This window comes from Musca autumnalis, unplaced genomic scaffold (genome assembly GCF_047663935.1).
Source record: "Musca autumnalis isolate F117 unplaced genomic scaffold, ASM4766393v1 scaffold_3, whole genome shotgun sequence".
Lineage (NCBI taxonomy): Eukaryota > Metazoa > Arthropoda > Insecta > Diptera > Muscidae > Musca > Musca autumnalis.
In genome coordinates this window covers 201404353-201430474 of record NW_027411866.1, presented here as the reverse complement: position 1 = coordinate 201430474, position 26122 = coordinate 201404353, and the positions used below count along the sequence as shown (strand labels likewise).

Sequence of the window (26122 nt, the reverse complement as noted above, 5' to 3'; positions counted from 1 at the left end):
AAGACCATATAGTCAACGCTATCTCAATTTTGCACTGAAAATGTTCACTGGTCTTAACATGAAATGTGCAACTTTGTTGGATGCTGCCATCAAAGGGTAATAAAGATTATAATAATGGTAGCTGTGAACTGAATATATAACCAACACAACCTCAATGCATGAATAACTAAAGCAAAAACAATTCAAAGAACTCAAAGCCAAACAAATTTTAGTTATCTATCAGCCCACTAACACTCATTCGTTATTTGAGGTTAGCAAATAGATACTAAAAGAGGGAAGCCATCGTTTTGAAACGCACACAAGGGATTTCATAGAAAGTTTTTAATTGCTTTGTTTTGAAAGCGAATTGAATAGGTTGTGTGTTAATTTGCGCAAAGCAGTAACGTGCGAATTAATTAATTAATTAATAACATTCAAGGTAATCGGGTGAATTTGAATATTTATAAATGTCTAAAGGCGAGAGATAAGGGTGAGTTTTTTTCCATGTAGGCACTACAGGTACTCAATTAGAGAACAATCGACAATTTTTATCGAAAGGGAAATTAGATGTAATTGCAATCGTTGCTTCATAGTCTTGGGCTTCAAATAATATAATTGTATTTTTCAAAAATAACCGTAAACAGTTTTAAGACAATTTTTTTACTTGTATGAACAACTTTTTTGTCCAGAATTCTAACATTTTTCCTTTTTTCTCCACATATAAACACAAAAATTCTTTATATAAGTTAGTGCTTTGCTTACATTGTGCCTCCATGTTTTGTATGCGGCTATGTCTTGGCGAATTTGTTTAAAGTTTTATTGTTCTTGTAAAATGTGTAGAAAATTTTCTAAATCATATAAGGGAAAAACAAATTACAACGCATTTAACAAAGTGGTCAAAGTGCATTGTTTTTGTTGTTATAGTGTTAGCAAGAGTTGCTAAAAAGTTATCTTAGAAGCTGTACATAATTGAGGCATACCATGTGATGAGGTCACTAAACAAAAAAGAGACATGACCAGTTGAATAAAATTCTAAAGAAGAAACCAGTGCACAAAGAATGTTATTGCCGTTAAACAATTAGGAGAGAAAGGCGTTTATGGGCCTCTTAAAGAAGGCCTTCCAGCTTATGGAAGTTCTTTGAGGGAGAAGGCCTTAAGATTCTAATAGAAGGCCTTTAAGAGCTACTTATAGTGTGCTTTTAGAGGCTTCTTATAGAAGGCCTTTAAGGGCTTATTTTAGAAGGCCTTTCAGGGCTTCTTTTAGAAGACCCTTAAAGGCTTCTTATAGAAGGTATTTAAAGGCATTTTATAGAAGGCCTTTTAGGACTTGTTATAAAAGGTATTTAATGGCTCCTTGTTGAAGGTCTTTGAGGGCTTCTTCTAGAAGGCCTTTAAGGGCTTTTTAAAGAAAGCCTTTAAGGGCTTCTTATAGAAGGCATTTAAGGCTTTCTTATAGAAAGCATTTAAGAGTTTCTTAGGGACTTCTTTAGGGGCTTCTTATAGAAGGCCTTGAGGGGCTTCTTATAGAAGACCTTAAAGGGATTCATAAAGAAGGCCTTCTTATAGAAGTCCTTTAAGGGCTTCTTATAGAAGTCATTTAAGGGCTTCTTATAGAAGTCTTTTAAGGGCTGCTTGTAGAAGGCCTTTAAGGACTGCTTATAAAAGGCTTTTATGGGCTTCTTATAGGAGGCCTTGAGGGGCTTCTTATAGAAGACCTTAAAGGGCTTCATAAAGAAGGCCTTCTTATAGAAGTCCTTTAAGGGCTTCTTAAAGAAGGCCTTTAAGGGCTTCTCATAGAAGGCCTTTAAGGGCTTCTTATAGAAGGCCTTTAAGGGCTTCTCATAGAAGGCCTTTAAGGGCTTCTCATAGAAGGCATTTAAGGGCTTCTTAAAGAAGACCTTAAAGGGCTTCTCATAGAAGGCCTTTAAGGGCTTCTTATAGAAGTCCTTTAAGGGCTTCTTAAAGAAGGCCTTTAAGGGCTTCTCATAGAAGGCCTTTAAGGGCTTCTCATAGAAGTCCTTTATGGGCTTCTCATAGAAGTCCTTTATGGGCTTCTCATAGAAGGCCTTTATGGGCTTCTCATAGAAGGCTTCTGAGGTCTGCTTATAGAAGGCATTTAAGGACTTCTTATAGAAAGCATTTAAGAGTTTCTTAGGGACTTCTTTAGGTTCTTCTTATAGAAGGCCTTGAGGGGCTTCTTATAGAAGACCTTAAAGGGCTTCATAAAGAAGGTCTTCTTATAGAAGTCCTTTAAAGGCTTCTTATAGAAGTCCTTTAAAGGCTTCTTATAGAAGCCATTTAAGGGCTTCTTATAGAAGTCTTTTAAGGGCTTCGTATAGAAGGGCTTTAAGGGCTGCTTATAAAAGGCTTTTAGGGGCTTCTTATAGGAGGCCTTGAGGGGCTTCTTATAGAAGACCTTAAAGGGCTTCATAAAGAAGGCCTTCTTATAGAAGTCCTTTGAGGGCTTCTTAAAGAAGGCCTTTAAGGGCTTCTTATAGAAGGCCTTTAAGGGCTTCTTATAGAAGGCCTTTAAGGGCTTCTTAAAGAAGGCCTTTAAGGGCTTCTCATAGAAGGCCTTTAAGGGCTTCTTATAGATGGCCTTTAAGGGCTTCTTATAGATGGCCTTTAAGGGCTTCTCACAGAAGGCCTTTAAGGGCTTCTCACAGATGGCCTTTAAAGGCTACTCACAGAAGGCCTTTAAGGGCTTCCTATAGAAGGCCTTTAAGGGCTTCTCATATAATGTCTTTAAGGGCTTCTCCTAGAAGGCCTTTAAGTGCTTCTCCTAGAAGGCCTTTAAGTGCTTCTCATGGAAAGCCTTTAAAGTCTTCTCATAGAAGGCCTTTGAGGGCTTCTCTAAGAAGGCCTTTAGGGCTTCTCGTAGAAGGCCTTTAAGGGCTTCTCGTAGAAGGCCTTTAAAGGCTTCTCATAGAAGGCCTTTAAGGGCTTCTCCTAGAAGGCCTTTAAGGGCTACTCCTAGAAGGCCTTTAAGGTTTTCTAATGAAGGCATTTAATGGCTTCCTAAAGAAAGTCTTCAAGGGCTTCTTGTAATGGACAAAATTACCAAGTGTAGCCATTTTAAATTTCCTGCAGACATTTGTATATGTGTTTTTAAATTTTGCGCTGTCATCACTTGAAGTGTCAAGTCCTCAAAAACAATAATAAGTAAATACTTTGCATACCAAAGAACAGAGCGTGATTTACATATAAAAACCAAAGTTAAAAATAACAATTATGTGGCCAAGCCGAATAGACGCCACAATACCTTCATTTCACTCTTTGGTTAAAAGAAAATAAAATAAAAAACAACTTTGACGCCCACCCTTTTAATACCACCACAAAAACGTTGAACGCGTCTTGGTGAACTTAAGTGAAAAATGTTTAATTTGAAAATGACATCTTGTTAACGCCATATTGTATGTGTGTGCTTTGTGTTTTTTTTTTCTGCAAAGTAAGCCCATACGGAAATTATACAAAACATCCTGCCACGTCACACTAACTTTAGCTTGTTTACTGTCGCACATCAGAGTGAAAATCAACCATCATGCCTTGCTTTCTTCCCAGAGTTGTTATTTAAATCATCAGCACCAAATGCTAAACGGGGGAGTTTTCTTCTTTATACTTTTTTCTAAGAAACAGTCACGTAAATTGTCATAGCAAAATGTTTGATTGCGGGGTGAGAGGGTTGGGGTGACGGGAATGAAAACATTGTGTGTGTTAGGGAAAATATGATAAATAACTTTTGATAACACAACACGGCCATAACATATGGTGTTGTTTTGTTCGATTGTTAACGAATAAGGTGTGAGGGAGAAGATACATATGTTTCAACCCATGTTTGGAGCTTAATACCTATAAACATTTTATTTTTAAAAGATAATATTTCATGGAAAAAGGTAATAAAATATAAATTTTTTTATTTCTGACTTACCTGTAAATTTGGTGGACAATGATCCAGTAATTCTAGCATGTGTTTGATATTTTGTGCATCTTGTATGACAAAATTTAATTCCATATCAAATTCACCGCCAACCAGCTGAAAAAAAGAATAAAAGGAAAAAACGAGGATTAATAAAATGTATGGTGGTCTGGTGTTGTAATTTTTATAATGTATGTAAATATGTTTATAATGTATAAATATATATAATGTAATAAATATAGTAGGGTGACGTAGGGGATGGAAGATACCAAGCAACGGTCCTGACCGGTTTTAACATGGCAAAGCCCAGGATTTATCTTGGTCCCTCTTTCATCCCAAGTGGACACTGACCTCCCCGTGGTGTCACCTGGGGAACTGCCTTTAACACCCGTTAAAGGTAGTGAGCTAACATGTGCCGCGCGTTCACCCATAAGAACGTTAAAAACTTGGGTTTGGGCGTCGGGTTAGTAACATTCCCCTAGAAAAAACAGCCTACTATTAAAAAAAACGTAAGAAAAGAAAAACAAACCCCTCTAAAGTTGACGAGCCCCGCAAACGTTTTAAGGACCATGATCTGCGAATCTGCACCTGGAATGTTCGCACTCTTTATAGAGAAGGTGCAGTCTTCGCATTGGCAGACGTACTTGAAAAGTACAAGGCCGATATTACTGCCATACAGGAAATACGATGGATTGGGAAAGGCGTCACAACAACACCTAAAGGTGACGCACTGTATTATAGCTGCCATGACATAAAGCATGAGTTTGGTTGCGGATTTGTAGTTGATCGGAGGTTAGAACACCTGGTCTCCAGCCTCACACCCGGGAATGAAAGACTTGCTACAATTCGAATAAAAGTTAAATTCTTCAACATCAGCTTTATTTGCGCTCATGCTCCCACTGAAGAAAAGGACGAACAGACCAAAGATATATTTTACGAGCGCTTAGAAGAAACATATGACTGTTGCCCTGCCCATGACATTAAAATCATTCTAGGCGATTTTAATGCCAAAATTGGAAAGGAGAATATCTTTGGCTCAACAGTCGGGAAATTCAGTCTCCACAGTGAAACATCTGACAATGGTATGAGGCTGATAGACTTTGCAGCTGCAAAAAACATGGTAGTTAGCAGTACCAGATTTAATCATCTCGGTATTCATAAGGGCACCTGGCTGTCTCCAGATCAGAAAACAAGAAATCAAATTGATCATGTTGTGATAGATGGAAGACATTCATCAAGCGTGTTGGATGTACGATCGTTCCGAGGCGCAAACATTGATTCGGACCACTACCTTGTTGCAGCAAAGGTACGCACCCGTTTAAACGTAGCAAACAAAGTACGAACAGACACAACACGAAAGTTAGACATCGGTAAGCTGCAATCACAACAGATAGCCACAGCATATTCCACTCAACTAGCCCAATTGCTTAATCAAAGCACTCCTCATCCCGATAACGTTTCAGCGCAATGGCAAAGCATTGCCCACTCCATGCAAACAGCCGCAAAATCCATACTTGGATACCAGAGACCTCCACCAAGGAATCCATGGTATGATCACGGGTGTCGTGCTGCCACCGAAGAGAAAAATGCGGCATATAGGGCTACTTTACAATCCGTAGCAACGCGTAGCGCACGAGAGAGATACAGGGAGAAAAGGAGGGAGGAGAAACGTCTTTTCCGCAGGAAAAAGAGAGAGATGGAAAAGCGGGAGTGTGAAAAAATCGAGATGTACAGGAACCAGAATGAAGTCCGAAAATTCTACCAAAGAGTCAAGCATCAAACTGATGGCTTTGGTACAGGCACATCCTCCTGTAGAGACCAGCATGGTAATTTGGTAACTGATACAGATAGTGTACTCAGGATATGGAAAGAACATTTTTCAAATCTGCTGGTATCCAATAGCAGCGAAGACGATGAAGACACCACAGTCCCAATCCCAGAAGATGGTATTGAATGTATACCGCCCAGCCAAGATGAGGTAAGGAGAGCAATAAATCGGCTAAAGAATAATAAGGCAGCAGGGACCGATGGCTTACCAGCCGAGCAGTTCAAAACCGGAGGCGACACGCTGATAAGGTGTATTCATCAGCTAGTTAGCACAATCTGGCAGGAAGAACGAGTACCCGACGATTGGAACCTGAGTATCCTGTGCTCCGTCCACAAGAAGGGAGATAAGACTGTATGCTCTAACTATAGGGGCATAAGTCTACTCCCTATTGCCTACAAGATCGTGTCAGGGGTATTGTGCGAACGACTAAAGCCTATGGTCAACGAGATAATTGGACCATACCAATGCGGCTTTAGACCTGGCAAGTCCACCATTGATCAGATATTTACCCTGCGGCAAATCCTGGAGAAGACTTAAGACCCAAGACACCTACCACCTTTTTGTCGATTATAAAGCAGCCTTCGACAGCCCGCTGCGCTCAAAGGTATTCCAAGCCATGTCTGAATTTGGTATCCCCGCAAAGCTCATCCGGCTTTGTAAAATGACTTTAACTGACACGAGGTCCTCAGTTAAAATAGGAAAGAACCTCTCCGAAGATTTTGGTACCGAAAGAGGTTTCAGACAAGGAGACAGCATTTCGTGTGATCTCTTCAACATCCTGCTAGAAAAGGTTATACGAGAGGCAAACGTCAAAAGAAGTGGCACAATCTACACCAATAGTCACATGTTACTTGATTATGCTGATGATATAGACATGATGATGAGACGATCAGTAGAAGAAGTAACTGATACCTGTATAAAGGTCGAAGAGAATCTGCTAAAGTGGGTCTGGCGGTAAACGGTGAGAAAACCAAGTTGATGGTGTCGACGCGCAATGCGTCCATTGAGCTCGGACCGACTGTGGAAGTTGGTTCCTATAATATTGAGGTAGTAAAAGTCTTCGTCTACCTCGGCAACTCCGTAAACACAACAAACGACAGCAGTTGTGAAATAAAAAGAAGAATTGTATTGGCCAACAGATGCTACTTTGGTTTAAGTAAGCAGTTTAAAAACAAAGCCACATCTCGTCAAACAAAAATAACGCTCTATAAAACACTGATACTACCCGTGCAGATGTATGGATCCGAAGCCTGGGTACTTGCGCAAGCAGACATGGCAGTGCTTGGTGTGTTTGAGAGAAAAATTATTCGAAAGATCTACGGACCAGTCTACGTTGACGGTGAATATCGGCATGAATCACGAGCTGTATCTGCTATACAACGACATCAATATAATTAAACGTATCGAGATGCAGCGATTGCGTTGGCTAGGCGATATCATAAGAATGAGCGATGATGAACCCGCTAAAAAGGCGTATAAATACGGACCGCTTGGCGGTACACGCAGAATTGGCAGGCCAAGGAATAGATGGCGCAAACAAGTGGATGATGAGATGAAAAGGCGCGGTATTCCAGAGTGCGAAGCAACAAATAGAGAGAAATGGAGATATTTTCTTAGTTCGGCCTATGGAACAAATATTCTGTAATGGGCCAGCTACGTAAGTAAGTAAGAAATATAGCAACTAGTGAGTACCGCCTGGCAGGAGCTATACATGCCGTACTTTGAGAGCCTTGTTTAGCATAGAAGCGAGCGTACTGTGCCAAAGATTAAAGACAATGTGGCTTTGACGAAAACCTATGAATTACAAGAAAGCAAACTCAGGAGTGGCAGAAACTAATTTTAAAAGTAAATATTTTTAGGTAACTAGTGACGTTTTGAAGTTTTCAGTTTAACTTTTAGGCGTTTGAGACCGTCCCACAGTGGAGAAAATACCGATTTAGCGCGCCAAAAATAAAAAATCACATACGCCAATTTAAAACTTATTAGTGCAGTATTGATCTAAATTATCCCCAGAATTTAACATCATTTAAAATAATTTGTTTTACATCATCTATAGTGGAATAACGGTTCATTTTAATTGACAATTTTTAAATTGGTTTCGGTAGTAAATTTTTGTGCTAAATTTATATATTTTATTAGATAGCAGATACAAAAACAAAAAATACAAAAAAAAAAGATTTTTTCTATTTGGACCAATATCAATAAAGTTAGGAATATTTCTTTGCATATAGTTTTCACAGAATTTGACCTTTTCAAGGCGCGATATCTCTGGAACTGCAAGTCAAAAAAATTCTACAAATATACTAGAATGTTTTGTTAATAAGAAGCTTCAACACAGCAAAAAATTAAATAAATCAAAATCATCATATTGAAAAAGTGTCCGATTTCACTTAGAAATCCCCTATATAGTTTGGTATATCTCTTTCAGTGCCTATCGAATTCACTTATTTTTAAGGTTTTCGCCACATTTTCCATCCGCATCAGGTTTATGTTGGACAATATGTGTGTGGAACATATGAGGACATGTTGCGAAATCCGAAACTATAGTCCTCCCTGCCGTATCCCTTGGTAAACAGTACCAAATGTCGGCCCTAAAGAATAAAAGTTTTTCAATAAAATCTTAATGCAATAACATTGGACTTAAGCCAGACAATTTTGAAAAAATAAAATTGTGGGACTTCGAAAAGGTATTTAAATCATTATTTTCACAAAATTACTTATATTATCCGTTTGTCCTTACATCCACACATAACAACAGCTAATGTTAATGCCACATGGCACATATTTTAATTTAATGGCTCTAAAAATGAATTATAACAGCCTATGTGGTTCGTTGAAAGGCTAAGTTGTTCACAGCCATAAAATACCACGATTATGGTGCGTGTAGCCTATAAAGAAATTTATGTTAAAATAATTCTTAACCTTTCACGTGTCTGTGTAGCTTGTACATGAGATTTTGCGTGGATAGAATACCAAAAAACAGATTATGATTTATTTTGGTCAGAAAAAAAAAACAAAAAGCATGCGTGGCACAAGCATGTGCGTGTAAAACAATATGTCTTAGCAAACACGTGAAAAATCTTTTTTCAATAAATCACATATATAACGTCATTAGGATTACATACAGGGCCATTAGGGGGCGGGGTGTAATGTGTAAATTGCCCAGAAAATATATTCGAAAATATACTTGTTAAATCTTTTCAACAATAATCGCCTACGTAACCTGTGGCGGCGTTACATAATTAATACTAAATCTTAATCAAATATTGGATTTTCATAATTAGTTTCTGATAAACTTTTATTTGTACAAACATATATATTTCTGAGAATTTTGTTCTCCAGTGATTTCAAGAATATGCCACGTGGCTTATGGCTGGCATGTGTCCATACGAAGTTGTGTATGTGTGGGAGATGGGAAGAAAATTCTATGGAAATTTCTATAACTTAATTAAGTTCTACCTTAAATGTCAGCAGATATTATAATGGTATGTGTTAATTTATTTTGTCACTAAAAACATGCCGAACAGATCCGCTTCAACTGTATTTCTTTGCACTGGAAAATTTCAGATACATTCAAACATTTTTGTATTCACAATTGATGTAATAAGGGTTAATGACAGAACAAAAGCTCTTCCAATTAAATCTGCGTATTTTTATTATAAATTTATCTTTTCCTATGTCTCTTTAACATCATATTTTAAAATATTTTTATTATTATTAAATGCCTATTAAAATCATTAACAGCATTTATTAATTTTAATAATATAAAATGTTAAATACTCGACAATTCATATGGAAATTAATGGCAACGTCATTGCATTTGACATCGATTACATGTCACAAATATTATTATTCTGTTGTATAATCTACGTGGAAAATTTTTCGACAATGAGTTTGCAATAAAAAATGATTCATCCATTGGAAAAATGTCGCAATTCATTTTAATATTTCATATCGAATTTAATGTACGTGTGTGTGTGTTTGCATTTATATGTGTAATAACGCCATTAAATTGCGAACAAAACAATTCTTTTTGAATATACATTGTCATGACAGTTAAAAAAGCAACGATGTCCTTTGGATAAAAAATCGTATGTGAAAAAAAACATTTATAAAACGATTTGTAAAAAAATATTTATGCATGAAATATTACGTATTTATATGTATGTATATGGAAATAAATATAAACAGATATCGATTTACCCAGCAAAAATACTCATTACAAATTGGCCTACTTTCTCATTATTTTAACACGGGCATGTCATAGGGAGTAAGTACTTATTTTTTGGCACTTAAAAGTAAATATATAAGTACTTAAATAAGTAGTTACGACTTGAAGCAACCAGGGAGTAACTACTTATTTATCTACTTTTTAGTGGCCAAAAAATAAGTACTTACTCCCTATGACATGCCCGTGTTAAAATAATGAGAAAGTAGGCCAATTTGTAATGGGTATTTTTGCTGGGTAGCTATACAGGACCCAAAATATCCAAAATCCGCAAAATATTGGACCTATATCAAAATTAGAGCGGATTTTTACAAATTTTTGTGGGATTAGTCTTTAGCCACAACAATGAAGCTTTCTCGTCGATTGGTCAATAAATGCCGTCTAGCAGCAATATTAGTTTATTATTTTACATTAATATTGTTTTGTTATTATGTATTTAATGTGAATGTTTTTATATCATTTCGATTATTTTTGCATTGTGTGACTATTTTCGCCACTTACTGTAAAAATTATTTACTTTTCTCTTGTGACTATACATCACTTAGAATATTTCATTTTATTAATCAAAAGAGTTATCGTTTAATTTTTTCAATCAATACTCAAACTAATACTCAGTTTATTTTAATACTCTCACTCTGCAATTATTAATGTTTACTCTCTCATTACTGTGACTCTCATTACTTTTAGTCTCAACTCTATTATTCTTACTCATTTTGTTACCTATATAAGGCAGAACATTGTTTAATTTTATGTCATTCCTCATCAACTATTGACGAATAAAGACCTATTTGAAAATAAAGCGGAATTGTTTTTTTCCTCACTACCTCGGCGAATAAATATTGGAAATAATCCAGCTTAGACGTTGATCGTCCGGTTGGGATTTTTTCAATAAATATAATTTATTGTATTATACGAAAGTTTAATATCCAACATTGACGTTAATCGTCTGGTCTGGGATCTAATCCGAAATATAATACAATTTATTATATACAATATTTGCTGAGAAGGGTTCAGAACAAGTCCCCTTCTACAATATAAGAACGGTTTTTCGGGAAGTTTGAACTCGCGGAACAAATATATGGTTGTTTGCAATTTTGAACCTTCCGAATAAACCTTTGCCATAAATTTGATGGTGTGAATATCAAGTAATTCGTTTCGAAATTTGGATAATGATTTAAATACCATTTGAAGCCCCACAACTTTATTTTTCAAAATAGTGTGACTTAAGCCCAATGTTATTGTTTTCAGATTTTATCGGAAAAAACTTTGTTGGTGAAATTTGGCACTGTTCACCAAGGTAGACTGCCGGAGGAGAACTATAGCTTCAGATTTGGCAACATATCCTCATATGTTCCCTGTTATTTGTAAGCGGTTATGCTTCCCCAGAACTGTTTAGCAATAACTTTTTTTTAAGAAAAATATGTTTTATACGCGAATGTCCATTGTCGTAGTCAATTGTAGGAATTAAATATGCGATCTTCTGATTTTTTGGTTAGGTAATCTGAGCCACTGTTAAGTACACGAAATGGTTGAGCAAAATTTGTTTGGGACGGTGAGCGTTGAACTCAAAATCATTCTGAGGTTTGAACCTGGTTTCTATCCAACAAACCTACAATGTTGCCGACGTCTTAGCGTTTTAAGCCACTGTCAATATATCAACCTTCCGAACTGGAAGACATTACAATTCGTGATGGAAAAAGGCCTCCAAAGACACTAAGCAGACTTGATAGAAACAAGACTTTCTTTTGTATTTGTATTTTTTGACCCTGAAAAATAAAGGCGAAAAAAAATTATTTCTTTTGGCTACACAGGCAATCGTTGTAGTTTTGGATACCATACCCCCACCAAAGATAATTTTTATTTATTTATATAAGTATTTATTACAATTAAAAATTATAATAAACTTATAGCTAAAAGTACCAGTGACTACGGCTATTGGCTTTTACCGAAGACAAGATATATTTACGAGAGCCTAGGGAGAACGAATGTTTGATACATGTCCTTTTCACGACGTAAATTATAACCTCAGAATTGTCACCTAGCTTCAGGCTCCATATATGTTTACATCGATTCAGTTTTAGAAAATTTTGAGTCGATCTAGATTTCATGTCTGTCTGCAAGACAGATTATAGCGATAACTGAAACTAACACTATTGCAAATATAGAAAGAGCCTTTATTAACGAGTTGGAGTCTATCCATATATATTTATGCTAATCAAGTTGATTGACGAACTTTTAATCAGTTCACATATGAGCGACAGTTCAATTAGGGAGTTCGTCTCAAGGGGCACATAAGGTGGAGTGTTGTCACCACTGTTGGTTGATCACCAAACCATCGCATATGCCGATGATGTTGTAGAAAAATCCCACAAACCATATGGGACCTATTGAAGGAAGCTCTCGTCATGTTAGCGGGGTGAACCCTTTAAAGACTGAACTAGTCTTCTTCACGAATAAGTGGAAAATCTATCTCTGAATTCTTCCATCGCTGGACGGTGTTACTCTCTTTAGAGACTATCATGTTGGAGATGAACTGTCCTATGCCTCCCCTCCTTGCGTACGTCCCTGTTCACCGCTAATGAACTTTGAGAGGCCTATCCGGACAAGACGGAACAGAGATTTTGACCGAAGGGTCTATGATGGAAAATGGAGAAGGTGCAATCGTCTGCAACGTTATCCTGGATCTACGAATCTCATATAAGTTGAACGGCAAAAATGTCCTCTTTCAGCCCGTTTGTACCCGTCTCGTTCCCTCCGTTTAACACTTTTTCTTATCGTTCATATCGGTCTACTCCTTCAGGTACCTCCCCCACAAAAGTTCTAAATGTTCGGAAAATTTGTGCGCATGATAACTCTTGAAGGGAGTAACCAATTTGGTCCATACTTTGTTAATCGTGAAATATGTACGGGACTTAGATAAGGTTTCAATATTCACTCAATCGGTCCACTCCTTCGGGTACCTCCCACACAAAATTTCGGAAAAGTTCAGTTTAGGGCCTGCTCTCAAATCGCTTTGATTTTTGTTGTAGCAACTTATATTCACTGCCACCATACGACGGTACAAGTTTCATCAGGGGTAAGTCCATACTTCCTGAGAAAATACCCTGAAAGTTACAAAAAAAAACCCCTATGACACCGTGTGTAGTGAAGCATAGGATAACTCTCGAACGGATCTGCCGTTTCGGCCCAAAATGTGGCCTTCGTAATATTTTTTTGCAAACTTAGTTTAAGTTCGAAGATAAACCTCCTTCCTTCAGGTACCTCCCCCACAAAAGTTCAAAAATGTTCGAAAAAATTGTGCGATTTGGTCAATACTTTACAGGTCAGGTTCGAATATGAACTATATTTGTCCACTCCGTCGGGTACCTCCCACACACATTTTTGGATAAATTCACTTTAAGACCTGCTCTAGAATCACTTTAATTTTTGTTGAATCAGCTTGCATTCGCTGCCTCAATTACGACAGTAAAAGTTTTTTCAAGGGCAAGTCCATACTTCTTGAGAAAAAAGTCCGAAAGTTTTAAAAATCCCCGTATGGCACGATATGTAGTGGCTGGAGAGCTCGAACCGAATACTGCGTTCGTCCACACTTTGAATACGGTAATATTTCTTCGAATATTAGATGAAATTCGAAGGAGGAAGGAGTGGACCTTCCGATACCTCCCCACAATAGTTCGAAAATATTCGCTAAAATGGTACTCTAAATATTGTCGAACCTCAGTTTTTTGGAAAAAAAAGTACTTAAATCCACACAGGCTGAGGGTATATCTCTGTCGGCAATGTCGACTGATACCTTTTTACTTGTTTCCATACCGTTTCCTATATAAATTATGTATATCCATTTCACACAAAAGGAATTTTTGTAATATATGAGTTGAAGAAAACCCAAGGAGTATTTTTTCAATTTTAGAAATAATTTAAATTAAAAAAAATTTAATTTTTTTTTTAAAAAAATTTAATTTAAGTTTTTTTATTATTATGGTGTGCTTATTGGGGTTTGCCATTTTCTAAATAGTTAGAACATATGAAAAACTCAAAATATGAAAAACTCAAATTTTTAACTTTGATCTGGAATTCCTCTGCAAACGCTAGACCGAATATGGTCGATTTTGATGTGTAGGAAGGTGTTAGCTGTCAAACAAAAAAAAAAACAAAAACAAAATATGAAAATATCTTTATCCGTTCAAAAGTTATAGTTTTGACGATTCTGAACCACTGTGCGTTTATAGTCCGAATTTTAAGCGTATGAACTTGTCGACAAAAATATTGATTTGGATTGACGCTCAAGAGTTTTGCGGGGGAGATACATAAAGTAATGGACCGACATAGTTCATTTGGTAAGTAGGTCTTATTTTGGGAGTCGCTCCTCTCGATAGATATCGCGCCGACCAGTCGCTTTAGTTGGCACCATATAATTTAATAACTTATAATTTAGACCTTTGGACCATTGCAGAGGAAACATTAACTAGCCCACGAAAAATATATTATCGCGGTAAACGGGGACACTAGGAGTACCTTCGCTAAAAATTTCTAAAGGATCCTCGTAGACCGATATGGCCCACTTTTGAACATAAACGTAGTTGGGACACAATATTCCGAGATCCAAAGTTTGGACCAAATCGGTTGCTCCGTTTAAATGGACCTAGAAGCACCACCTACCGGACCTAGAAGCACCACCTACCGGCCCTAGAAGCACCACCTACTGTACAATCGTAATAAGGACCTTGTGTGCAACCTGTTGCAAGAAAAATCAAAACGATTCGAGAAGAGGTCCTAAACTGCACTTTTTCAAAATTTTGTGTGGGTGGTACCCGAAGGAGTTGACATATATAGTCCATATTATAAGCTGATCTATGTTTCGTAGAAATATCGCGATGTGCAAAGTATGGACCAAATCGGTTACTGCCTTCGACAGTTATCGTGCGAACCATTTTACCTCTGCCAAATTTTGCATCTAATTGGTTTTTACGTAAGAAAGTTATAGTACGCTGTATGCACTACACATGGTGCCTTAGCGGGTTTTTATAGCTTTCGGGCCATTTTCGCAGGAAGTATGGACTTGCCCCTAAAAACTTGTACTGTCATAATGGGGGCAGCGAATATATAGGTTGTTGCACAAAGAATCAAAGTGATTCGAGCAGGCCTTAAACTGCACTTTTCCGAAATTTTGGGTGGGAAGTACCCAAAGGAGTGGACCGAAAGTGACCATATTCGAAACTCATCTAAGTTTCCTTTTGTGCAACGTATGGACCAAATCGATTACTCCCATCAGGAGTTATCTTGCTTAAAATTATTCCGAACATTTGCGAACTTTTGTGGGGGAGGTACATGAGGGAGTTGACCAATATGACCCATCTTCGAAATTAAACTCAGTTTGAACAATATATTACGAAAGCCGAATTTTGGACCGAATCGGGAGAGTTATCGTGCGCTCCAGCAAGACAGACGGACATTGCTAAATCGACTCCAAATTATCTGAAACGGATTCCGTTCAAACATACTTGGGGTCTAAAACCATTATTTCGATGAGGAACGTTTTGTCCGTATGAAAGTGTATATACCCTCCTTAGCATAAATGCTGAGGGTATAAAATGCGTAGTTGCTATCGCAAAGTGGTCGAAACTACACATCTAGCGGCACGAAATTAATAACTTGCAAACGAATTGAGATATGTTACTGAAATTTTGCACAAACTCAGCCTGTGCTTGTGGATAATATTGGACCAAATATTATCAATATTGGCTAATGTTTTGGAATCGGCCCCCAATAACGGTACCTTCCGATTTTTGGTATTATGAGGATTTAAGGGACATTTCCGTAAAAAATTAGCTGTAATATGGTACTTAGGGTTTTTAGTGGTCATCAAACATTGGCACCAAAAATTATTGACATAGGTGCAAGTTTTTATATAGTCCCCATGTAACCGAACCTCCAGATAATTTAATTAAAATATCATGACCCATTTTCAACCGACTTGGCTGTAATTTTGCATTCCGTGTTCTCACTGCGTGTAAAATCTTCTTACGAAACATTTTTAATATGGATTAATGTTTCGATGTAGCCCCCTTTTATGGTACCACCGATTCGTTGAATTTTTACTTGTTATCCCATATTTATTAGCAGATTTAGCTATAATATGGTATTTTAGTGTCTCCGGGGGTAGAACTCCTACTTGCAGAATTTTCTCAAGCTAAATTTCTATTAATTTCAAACAAAATCGTATATTTTAAAAGTGCAATTATCAGAAGATTTCCAAATATTTGCAGCCAAAATGTGGTCATTCCTTATTCAGAGAGTCCAATATAATTCCCCAAAAAATAATCGAACCCAAGTTCGGCCAAGTTTACAAGATGCACTCTATGGAACAAGACCGTGAAACCCATAAAACCCATTTTTAATCTGATGCAGCAAAATTTCTTGTATTTGATAGTGAACAATTAAGTGAATATTTACAACAACAAAAATTAAGTTGTGTCTGTAATAGATACAATGGAAAATATTTCACAATTTTATAGTTTAATTTTTTGACTTTCACGCCGCTAGATCAGAGGTTTCGACCAGTGTCTATCTGCGGGGTTTAAGATCAAGTCACAAGAAACCAAATCTGTCACTCTGAGATAGATGGAAATCATTTATCGAGTTTATTGAGCTCTCTATAGCTCTAAGCTGTAAAAAATTGACTCGTATTATCCATCACCTTGCTGCAGCAAAGGTTAGTACCCATTGAGTGTAGCAACATAATTTGCTCAATATATACATAAGTCCCCTCTTATGCCTCTTCTTATCTTAATCTACTTATTTACTTTTAATACAAAATCTACTAACGAAATACATCTTCGACATCAATTATTGAATATAAAATTTGTTAAATTAAACAATTTTTGTTTTCGTTCAAATCTATCATCTGCATTAAGTGCACTGAGTAAAGTGATTTCCGTATAGAAATAGCATATTTTGTCTATAATTATGACGTCACACACGCGCACAAACGTATATAATGACAACTATATAAAATAAAATCATTTTGAAGAAAGGATAGACGACTATACGAGTATGTACAAGATTATTTGTTTTTGTTTTCTCTGTTCTTTTTATATATTAATCTCTAATGATTTTGTTAGATCTCTTTGTGTGGCTTTTAGCACATGATTATAAATAAAACATATATAAAAAAGAAGAAACAAACAAACAACAACAAACATAACGACGAAAGGATAACAGCAACAATATTAAGTGCCTAGCATGAAAGCAGGAAATGTGAGTAGTAGTAGGTGTTTACGTATGTATGTAGGTAGGTGTGGAGATATGTTGGGAGGCGGTGTAGTATTGTATAAATGGTATTTCAATGGATAACGTTTGTTTAGCAAACTGTTAAAAGTATATAAAAAGGCTAGGATTAGAATCACTTTTAGATAGTGCACTTTTCGTTCTTCCTACACACCCAGTGTAGGTAGGTACATATGTATTTAGTGCTTTGCATTTGTGTTGACTTTAAGCACACATTTGTACATATGTACATTCTGCATGATGGACATGGATAATATTATATAGCAATGTTGCTGCTATCTAGTCTTTTTATGGTCCTTGCATACTTTTACTATTGAGATTATAGTGATGTGTTTCGGACTTGCAAGTGATTTTGTTTTCTATTTTTAGTTTATACATACAGTATGTTTTGTTGTTTGTTTGTTTATCTTCTTTGATATGTATATAATTTGTATACTTATGATGTGTTTTTCTTTATTTCTTTCTGCTTCATTATATTCTGTTCTATTTGTGAATATGTGAGTGTTGGGTGTTTTTTCGTTCTTTAAGAAGTAAATAAGAAAATATTTGCTATTTACATTTAAGATTTCATTTCATTTTGATGGCACAATCAAATCTATATTAAATGTTTTATATAAATATTCTTTGAGAAATGTTAGAAATATATATGAAAAATAACAAAATATCAAACAAATCATGTGAAATATGTATAAACTCGTATATTTGGCAAATATGTATTTCAACAAAATCAATATTAAGAAATATGTTAAAGTTCAAATTTAATGGGAAAGAAATTTCAATTGATTTAAATTTTAATATTAAGAAAAATATTATTAAATATTATTATAAAATATTAATATCGACTATGTACGTGAAATATGTATGTGTATCCATCAAGGAAAAACATTTTTAAACAAATTTTAAAATTAACATTATATAAAATTAAGATATCGCTAAGGCGATGGATCGAGTCATTCACGAATTTTAAAGAAAAACTTTACAGAAAAACGTGGATTTTTTGAGACCAAACCTTAAAAGCTTTTAGAGAAAAACGTGATTTTTTTAAAGACCGACATTTGAGAAACTTTTTGAGAAAAAAACTTGGATTTTTTAAAGACCAAAATTTGTGAAATTTTAGAGAAAAACATGGGAGAAAAAACTTGGATTTTTTAAAGACCAACATTTGTGAAATTTTAGAGAAAAACGTGAATTTTTTGAAGAAAAAAATTTCAGAAGCCTTTAAAGGAAAAGCGTGGGTTTTTTAAAGACCATCATTTGAAACACTTTTAGAAAAAAATGTAGATGTTTAAAGACCAAAATCTGAGAAACTTTTAGAGAACAAATAAAAAAGTATCAGTCGGCTTTGTCGACAGAGATATACTACCCTCAGCCTGTGTGGATTGAAATACTTTTTTCCCAAAAAAAATCTTATGTATTTAGAGAGGTTTTCAAAATTTTGGGCGTATGAAAAAAAAAGCTCAAAAATTGGCGGGGATATCGATAGATATGGCTTTTTTATCGCACTAGCCTACGAAAAACATAATATCGCTGTAAACAGGACCACTAGGAAAACCTTCTGTAAAAAATGTACAAATGATCCTCCAACCACACAAAACTGTTTAACATTTGTACCACCCACACAAGGATTGGACAGATAGGTCACAAATTTGAACATAAACCAAGTTTCGACAATATTTAGAAATCCAATGTTTGGACCAAATCGATTGCTACGTCTATGAGAAATCGCCCGAACCATTTTATCGAATATTTTCGAACTTTTGTGGGGGAGGTACCGGAAGGAGTGAACCTATAAGCATCACACTCGAATTTCATCTAATATTCAAAGAAATATTACAATATCCAAAGTGTAGACGAACGCAGTATTCGGTTCGAGCTCTCCAGCCACTACATATGGTGCCATAGGGGGTTTTTACAACTTTCGACCTGTTTTCTCAAGAAGTATGGACTTGCCCCTGAAAAAACTTTTACTGCCGTAATTGAGGCAACGAATGCAGGTTGCTTCAACCAAAATCAAAGTGATTCGAGAGCAGGTCTTAAAGTGAATTTATCCAAAATTTTGCCTGGAAGGTACCCGAAGGAGTGGACAAATGTAGTCCATATTCGAACCTGCTCTATATCCGGTAGATATTTTAGGATTTGTAAAGAATGGACCAAATCGGTCACTCCCATCAAGAGTTATCGTGTGCACAATTTTTCCGAACATTTTTGAACTTTTGTGGGGGAGGTACCTGAACGAGTGGACCGATATGATATATCTTCGAACTTAAACTAAATTTGCACAAAATATTACAAATACCAAATTGTGGACCGACTCGGCAGATCCGTTCGAGATCTGTCTTGCGCTTCAACCACTGTGTCACAGGGGTTTTTTGTGCCTTTCAGGCTATTTTCTCAGGTTGTTGCTACAAAAAAAGCGATTCGTGAACAGGTACTAAACTCAACTTTTCCGAAATTTTGTGTGGGAGGTACCCAAAGGAATGGACCGATTGAGTCCATATTGGAACCTTATCTAAGTCTCTTAGAAATTTCACGATGTGCAAAGTGCGGACCAAATCGGTTACTTCCTTCAAGAGTTATGGTGCGCACAAATGTTCCGAACATTTCCGAAATTTTTTGGGGGAGGTACCGGAAGGAGTGGACCGATAGAATCCATCTTTGAACTCGAACTAAGTTTGGACAAAATATTACTAAAGCCAAATTTTGGACCGAATCGGCAGATCCGTTCGAGAGTTATGTTGCGCTCCAACCACTACACACGGTGTCATAGGGTTTTTTGTAACTTTCAGGCAATTTTCTCAGGAAGTAAGGACTTGCCCCTAATGAAACTTACAGCGTCGTATAGAGGACAGCGAATATAACTTGCGTAAACAAAAATCAAAGCGATTCGAGACCAGTTCATAAACTGAACTTTTCCGAAATTTTGTGTGGGACGTACCCGAAGGAGTGGACCGATTGAGTCCATATTGGAATCTCATCTAAGTTTGGTAGAAATTACACGATGTGCAAAGTATGGACCAAATCGGTTATTCCCTACAAGAGTTATCGTGCGCACAAGTTTTGCGACAATTTTTGAAAATTTGTGGGGGAGGTACCTGAGGGAGTGGACCCATATGGCCCATCTTCGAACTTAAATCGAATCTGGACAAAATATTTCGATACCCAAAATTTGAACCGAATCGATTGATCCGTTCGAGAGTTATCGTGCGCACCAGCCAGCCAGACAGACGGACAGACAGACAGACAGACGGACGGACATTGATAGATCTATTCAAAATTGTCTGAAACGGATATCGTACAAACATACTTGGGGTCTAAAACCATTATTTCGATGAGGCACATTTTTGGTCGTATCAAAGTGTAAATACCCTCTTTAGCCTAAAGGCTGAGGGTATAAAAACGTGGATTTTTAAAGACCAAAATCTGACAAACTTTTAGAGAAAAACGTGGATTTTTTTAAAGACCAACATTTGAGAAATTTTTATGGAAAAAACGTGGATTTTTTAAAGACCAAAAACTCATAAACTTTTAGGGAAATAAGTTAATTTTTTAAAGACCAACATTTGAGAAATTTTTGGAGAAAAAAACGTGAAGAAAACGGAGAAAGAAACGTGAAGCTTTTGGAGAAAAAAGTGGATTTTTTTCAAGACCAACATTTGATAAACTTTTAGAGAAAAACGTAAATTTTTTAAAGGCCCGAATTTGAGAAACTTTAAGAGCAAAAACGTTGGAGTTTTTCAAGACCAACATTTGAGAAATTTTTAGAGAAAAAAAAAACGTGGATTTCTAAAAGACCAACATCTGAGAAACTTTTACAGAAAAACGTGGATTTTTTAAAGACCAACAGTTCAGAGACTTTTAGAGAAAAACCGTGGACCAAAATTTTGGAAACATTTATAGAAAAAACGTTAAAGACAAAACAAAAAGACAAACATTTGAGAAACCTCCGTACCTACTGAATAAAGTATATAAAAATTCTTAGCGACTTTACCCTATATGATTCTTATGCAATTTCATCGAATATATATACGTATGTATGTAACGTGTATTAGGGGCTAGCCCAATAAAATATTAAGTCAGAATAATTTTCCAAAAAGAATATATTTTACCACTGCCATACATTTTCAAAACACTTTGAAAGAAGGATCTTTAAGAAAACCCCTTCAAAACCCACAATCTTAGTGGTAAAACAAAATATTGAAATACAATTTTTATTAAAGAAACACTCCAAAATACCAAACAGTTTACAGTCTCTAAAAATCAAATGTTCTTTGGCAGGTGGTTGAAATGGTGTTAATGGCAAGGAATATCATCCAAAGCACACGAAACATGATATATTCGTTTGATGTCCAGTTCATTTTTTGTTCATATACCATGTTTTGTTCTTGTTGTTCATGGTCTGCTTTTATTTTCGTCTCATTTTGTTCACAACATCATAAATTATAATGGTCGTCGCAAAAAAAGGTATAAAATATACACAAATTATATTAAATGATGACTAGACACACAAAGTGTAGCAGAAGAAGATGATGAAGCAAAGGTCGCATGCCAATGGGTTTGTAAGAGTTATGGCATAACATGATTGTCGTCGGCAGCAATGTCGCATCCTTGTTCCTGGTATGAAATAAGGGAATGCCATAAATTTTGTCCCCCATTCTCCACTTACTCTTTGATTTTCAGCAGCGGCGGCAACAACCACAAGTTGTGCGTAACAAAACCGGAGCAGATATTTTTAATGGTATTCTCATGGCGACACTAAAGATGATACCAACCAACAATGATGGCTCATAAAAAGGGGTAAGTAGAGGTTTCAGGGTTACACAGTATTGTTCTTTCCAGAGATTTAAAAAAAAAATCTCCTGAAAACCGCCTGCTGTTGGTGATGAAGTGGGCAAGTGTTATCATTATAATGATAAAAAGTTCATGTTATGTAGGTAGCGCAAGGACCAAAGGGATTTGTGCGAAAAAATGCTTAAACACGTTTTTTTATTAATGAACTTTTTTGCGCTACTCTGCATGTACACGTAATGTCCATAATTATTATTATTATTTTTTTTGGTGTTCGAGTGACCTCTGTTTAATTTTTTTTTAATTTTTTGAAGTGGGTGTTAATTTTGTTTGCAGTGTTATTAAATGTATTTTATAAAAGCGAGGATATTATCATGTTTGGTGTACTCAAAAACGACCGCCACCTGTTTACTAATGGATTTTTAATGTTGAAAATTTACATTCATTAGACCCTGAAATCGAAGTAAGCATTAGGAAAAGCTATAGATGCTGCTGCAGAGCGTTTGATACCGCAATCAAAGAATTTGTAATGCGTTAAAGAAATTAAACCAAATGGTGTTTCACACACACATATATACTAATTATTTTTGTGATGATTATTAAGTCTCCAGAGATTATGATATAAATGTAGCTCAGAGCGAATACAAAAGTAATATGTAGGAAAACAAGCAAAAAAGTATCAGTCGGCTTTGCCGACAGAGATATACCCTCAGCCTGTGTATATTGAAACAATTTTTTTCCAAAAAACGCATGTATTTAGGGAGTTTTAAGAATTTTGGGCGTTTGAACTGACAAAAATGTTGATTAGGATTTAATATCAAAAGTTTTGCGGATGAGATACTAAAAAGAATGGATCTCCAGCCACTATATATGGTACCATAGGGGTTTTTTAGAACTTCAGGGATGTTTGTTCAAGAAGTATGAACTTGCCCCTGAAACAACTTTTACCATCGCAATTGAGGCAGCGAATGCAAGTTGCTTCAACAAAAATCAAAGTGATTCGAAAGCAGGTCTTAAAGTGAACATGTATCCGAAATTTTGAGTGGGAGGTACCGGATGGAGTGGACAAATATAGTCCATATTTGAACCTGATCTATATCTGGTAGATATATTAGGATGTGTAAAGTATGGACCAATTCGGCCACTCTCTTCAAGAGTTATCGTACGCACAATTTTTCCGAACATTTTTGAACTTTTGTGGGGTAGGTACCTGAAGGAGTGGACCGATATGGTTTATCTTAGAACATAAACTATGTTTGGACAAAATATTACTAAGGCCAAACTTTGGACCGAATCGGCAGACCTGTTCGAGAGTTATTTTGCCCTCCAACCTCCTCTCACGGTGTCATAGGGGTTTTTTGCAACTTTCAGGCTATTTTCTCAGAAAGTATGGACTTGCCCCTGATGAAACTTATACCGTCGTATGGAGGGCAGTGAATACAAGTTGCTAAAGTAAAAATCAAAGCGATTCGAGAGATGTTCCTAAACTGAACTTTTCCAACATTTTGTGTGGGAGGTACCCGACGGAGTGGACCGATTGAGTCCATATTAAAACCTGATCTAAGTCTGGTACACGCTCCACAATGGGCAAAGTATGGACCAAATCGGTTACACCCTTCAAGAGTTATCGTGCGTACAAATTTTCCGAACATTTTCGAACTTTTGTGGGGGAGGTACCGGAAGGAGTGGACCGATATAGCTCATCTTCGAACTTAAACTAAGTTTGGACAAAATATTACGAAAGCCAAAATTTGAACCGAATCGGTTCATCCCTTCGAGAGTTATCGTGCGCTCCAGCCAGCCAGACAGACGGACGGACATTGCTCACTCGACTCCAAATTGTCTGAAACACATTTCGTCCAAACATACTTGGGGTCTAAAACCATTATTTCGATGAGGCACATTTTGCCCGTATGAAAGTGTATATACCCTTCATAGCCTAAAGGCTGAGGGTATAATAAACGGGCTGTGCAGTTCATATATCTAAATCATATGTATTTGTCTAATAAAAATAAAAAATAAATAAAAAAGCGTTAAGTTCGGCCTCGATGAGCTTTTTACATCCTACACCATGAAATATTCAGAACTAAAACGACATAATTCTGTCCAAAATTTTAGGTGGACAAGTTTTCTGACCACTGGAAACCACAAATGTTAGCAAAAGTTAGCAAAAAAACTTCAAAGAATTTGAAATCGGACTGTACAGCTTACGCGGGCTGTACCAAATCGTGGACCCACATATGACCACAATTTTTGGCTCCTAGGAACTGCAGTCAATTTGGGCTGAACATTTGTATAAAACTTCAAAATACCTGAAATCGGAACATTTGTCAAAAAATTCACACATTCAGTGTGTAGGCTTACTACTGCCCCACATTGGCACCCATTGGATCATTGGGAATAAATAAACAATCGAGCGCCTAGAGGTCCAGTGGGCGCAAAAGTGCAAATATGTCGCTTAGGGATAGGTAATGCAAAGCAATAATCGATTTCTCGTTTTTTCGATTTGGGTCTAAAGTGCGATTCATCTGTATGGTGATTATTTCAATTGTCCTAAAACTCTACTTTCGACTTTTTGGTAAACGCAGAAAATCGATTATAATCGACTATTCGTCGATTTTCGAGTTTACTTTTGATCTCTTGCTGATTTTGTAGCTATCATAAAACAGTAGAACCGCCAAAGTTAACTAAAATCTATGGACAAAATAAAAAATCGATCACAAAATAATCGATTATGCGATTTTTCCCTCCACTCAAAACTCGACTTTAATTTTTAGACTTTTGACTACAAAAAGTCGACTAATCGATTAATCGAAAGTCGACTTACCAATCCCTGATATGGTTAAGGTGATAAATTAAAGTCTTTCACGATTTTGTAAACAAAACAAATTTGGGAGACTTTCAGAAAAAATGTGAATTTTTTAAAAAAAAAATTGAAAAACTTTACGAAAAAAGTTGAGTTTAGTAAGAAATTTTTTTTGAAAAAATCGCGGTATAAAAAAATTTGTGGATTTTAGACAAAAAAAAACTGGATTTTTTAAGAAAAAATTGGGATAGATTTCTATAGAAAAAATTTGTTATTTTAAGGAACACTTTAAGTGACGTAGGGGATGAAAGATACCAAGGAACGGTCCTGAACGGCTTTAACATGGCAAATGGACAATGACCTCCCGGTGGTGTCACCTGGGGAGCTGCCTTTAACACCCGTTAAAGGTAGTGAGCTAACATGTGCCGCGCGTTCACGCATAAGAACGTTAAAAACTTGGGTTTGGGTGTCGGGTTAGTAACCCTCCCCTAGAAAAAGCAGCCTACTATGAAAAAACAAAAGAAAAGAAAAACAAATCCCTCTAAAGTTAACGACCCTCGCAAACGTTTTAAGGACCATGATCTGCGAATCTGCACCTGGAATGTTCGCACACTTTATAGAGAAGGTGCAGTTTACGCATTGGCAGATGTACTTGAAAAGTACAAGGCCGGCATTACTACCATACAGGAAATACGATGGAACGGGAAAGGCGTCACAACAACACCTAAAGGTGACGCACTGTATTATAGCTGCCATGACATAAAGTATGAGTTTGGTTGCGGATTTGTAGTTGGTCGGAGGTTAAAACACCTGGTCTCCAGCTTCGCACCCGTGAATGAAAGACTTGCTACAATTCGAATAAAAGCAAAATTCTTCAACATCAGCTTTATTTGCGCTCATGCTCCCCCACTGAAGACAAGGACGAACAGACCAAAGATATTTTTACGAGCGCTTAGAAGAAACTTATGACCGATTGAAACTTACTAGGCGATTTTAATATCAAAATTGGAAAGGAGAATATCATTGGCCCAACAGTCGGAAAATTCAGTCTCCACAATGAAACATCTGACAATGGCATGAGGCTGATAGACTTCACAGCGGCAAAAAACATGGTAGTTAGCAGCACCAGATTTAAACATCTCGACATCCATAAGGGCACCGGCTGTCTCCAGATCAGAAAACGAGAAATCAAATTGACCATGTTGTGATAGATGGAAGACATTCATCGAGCGTGTTGGATGTGCGCTCGTTCCGAGGACAAAACATAGACCCGGACCACTACCTAGTTGCAGC

The 26122-nt window shown here is 36.5% G+C and overlaps 1 protein-coding gene across 7 annotated transcripts in view; it reads right to left on the bottom strand.

Moving 5' to 3' along the window:
• Positions 1 to 26122, bottom strand: part of rg (A kinase anchor protein rugose) — a 351680-nt gene that overhangs the window by 237472 nt on the left and 88086 nt on the right. For all 7 annotated transcript variants that reach the window (XM_073976281.1, XM_073976279.1, XM_073976280.1 and 4 more), the window contains exon 2: positions 3908 to 4012. In XM_073976281.1, coding sequence (XP_073832382.1) covers positions 3908 to 4012 — 105 coding nt within the window. The remainder of the gene's footprint in view (positions 1 to 3907; positions 4013 to 26122) is intronic.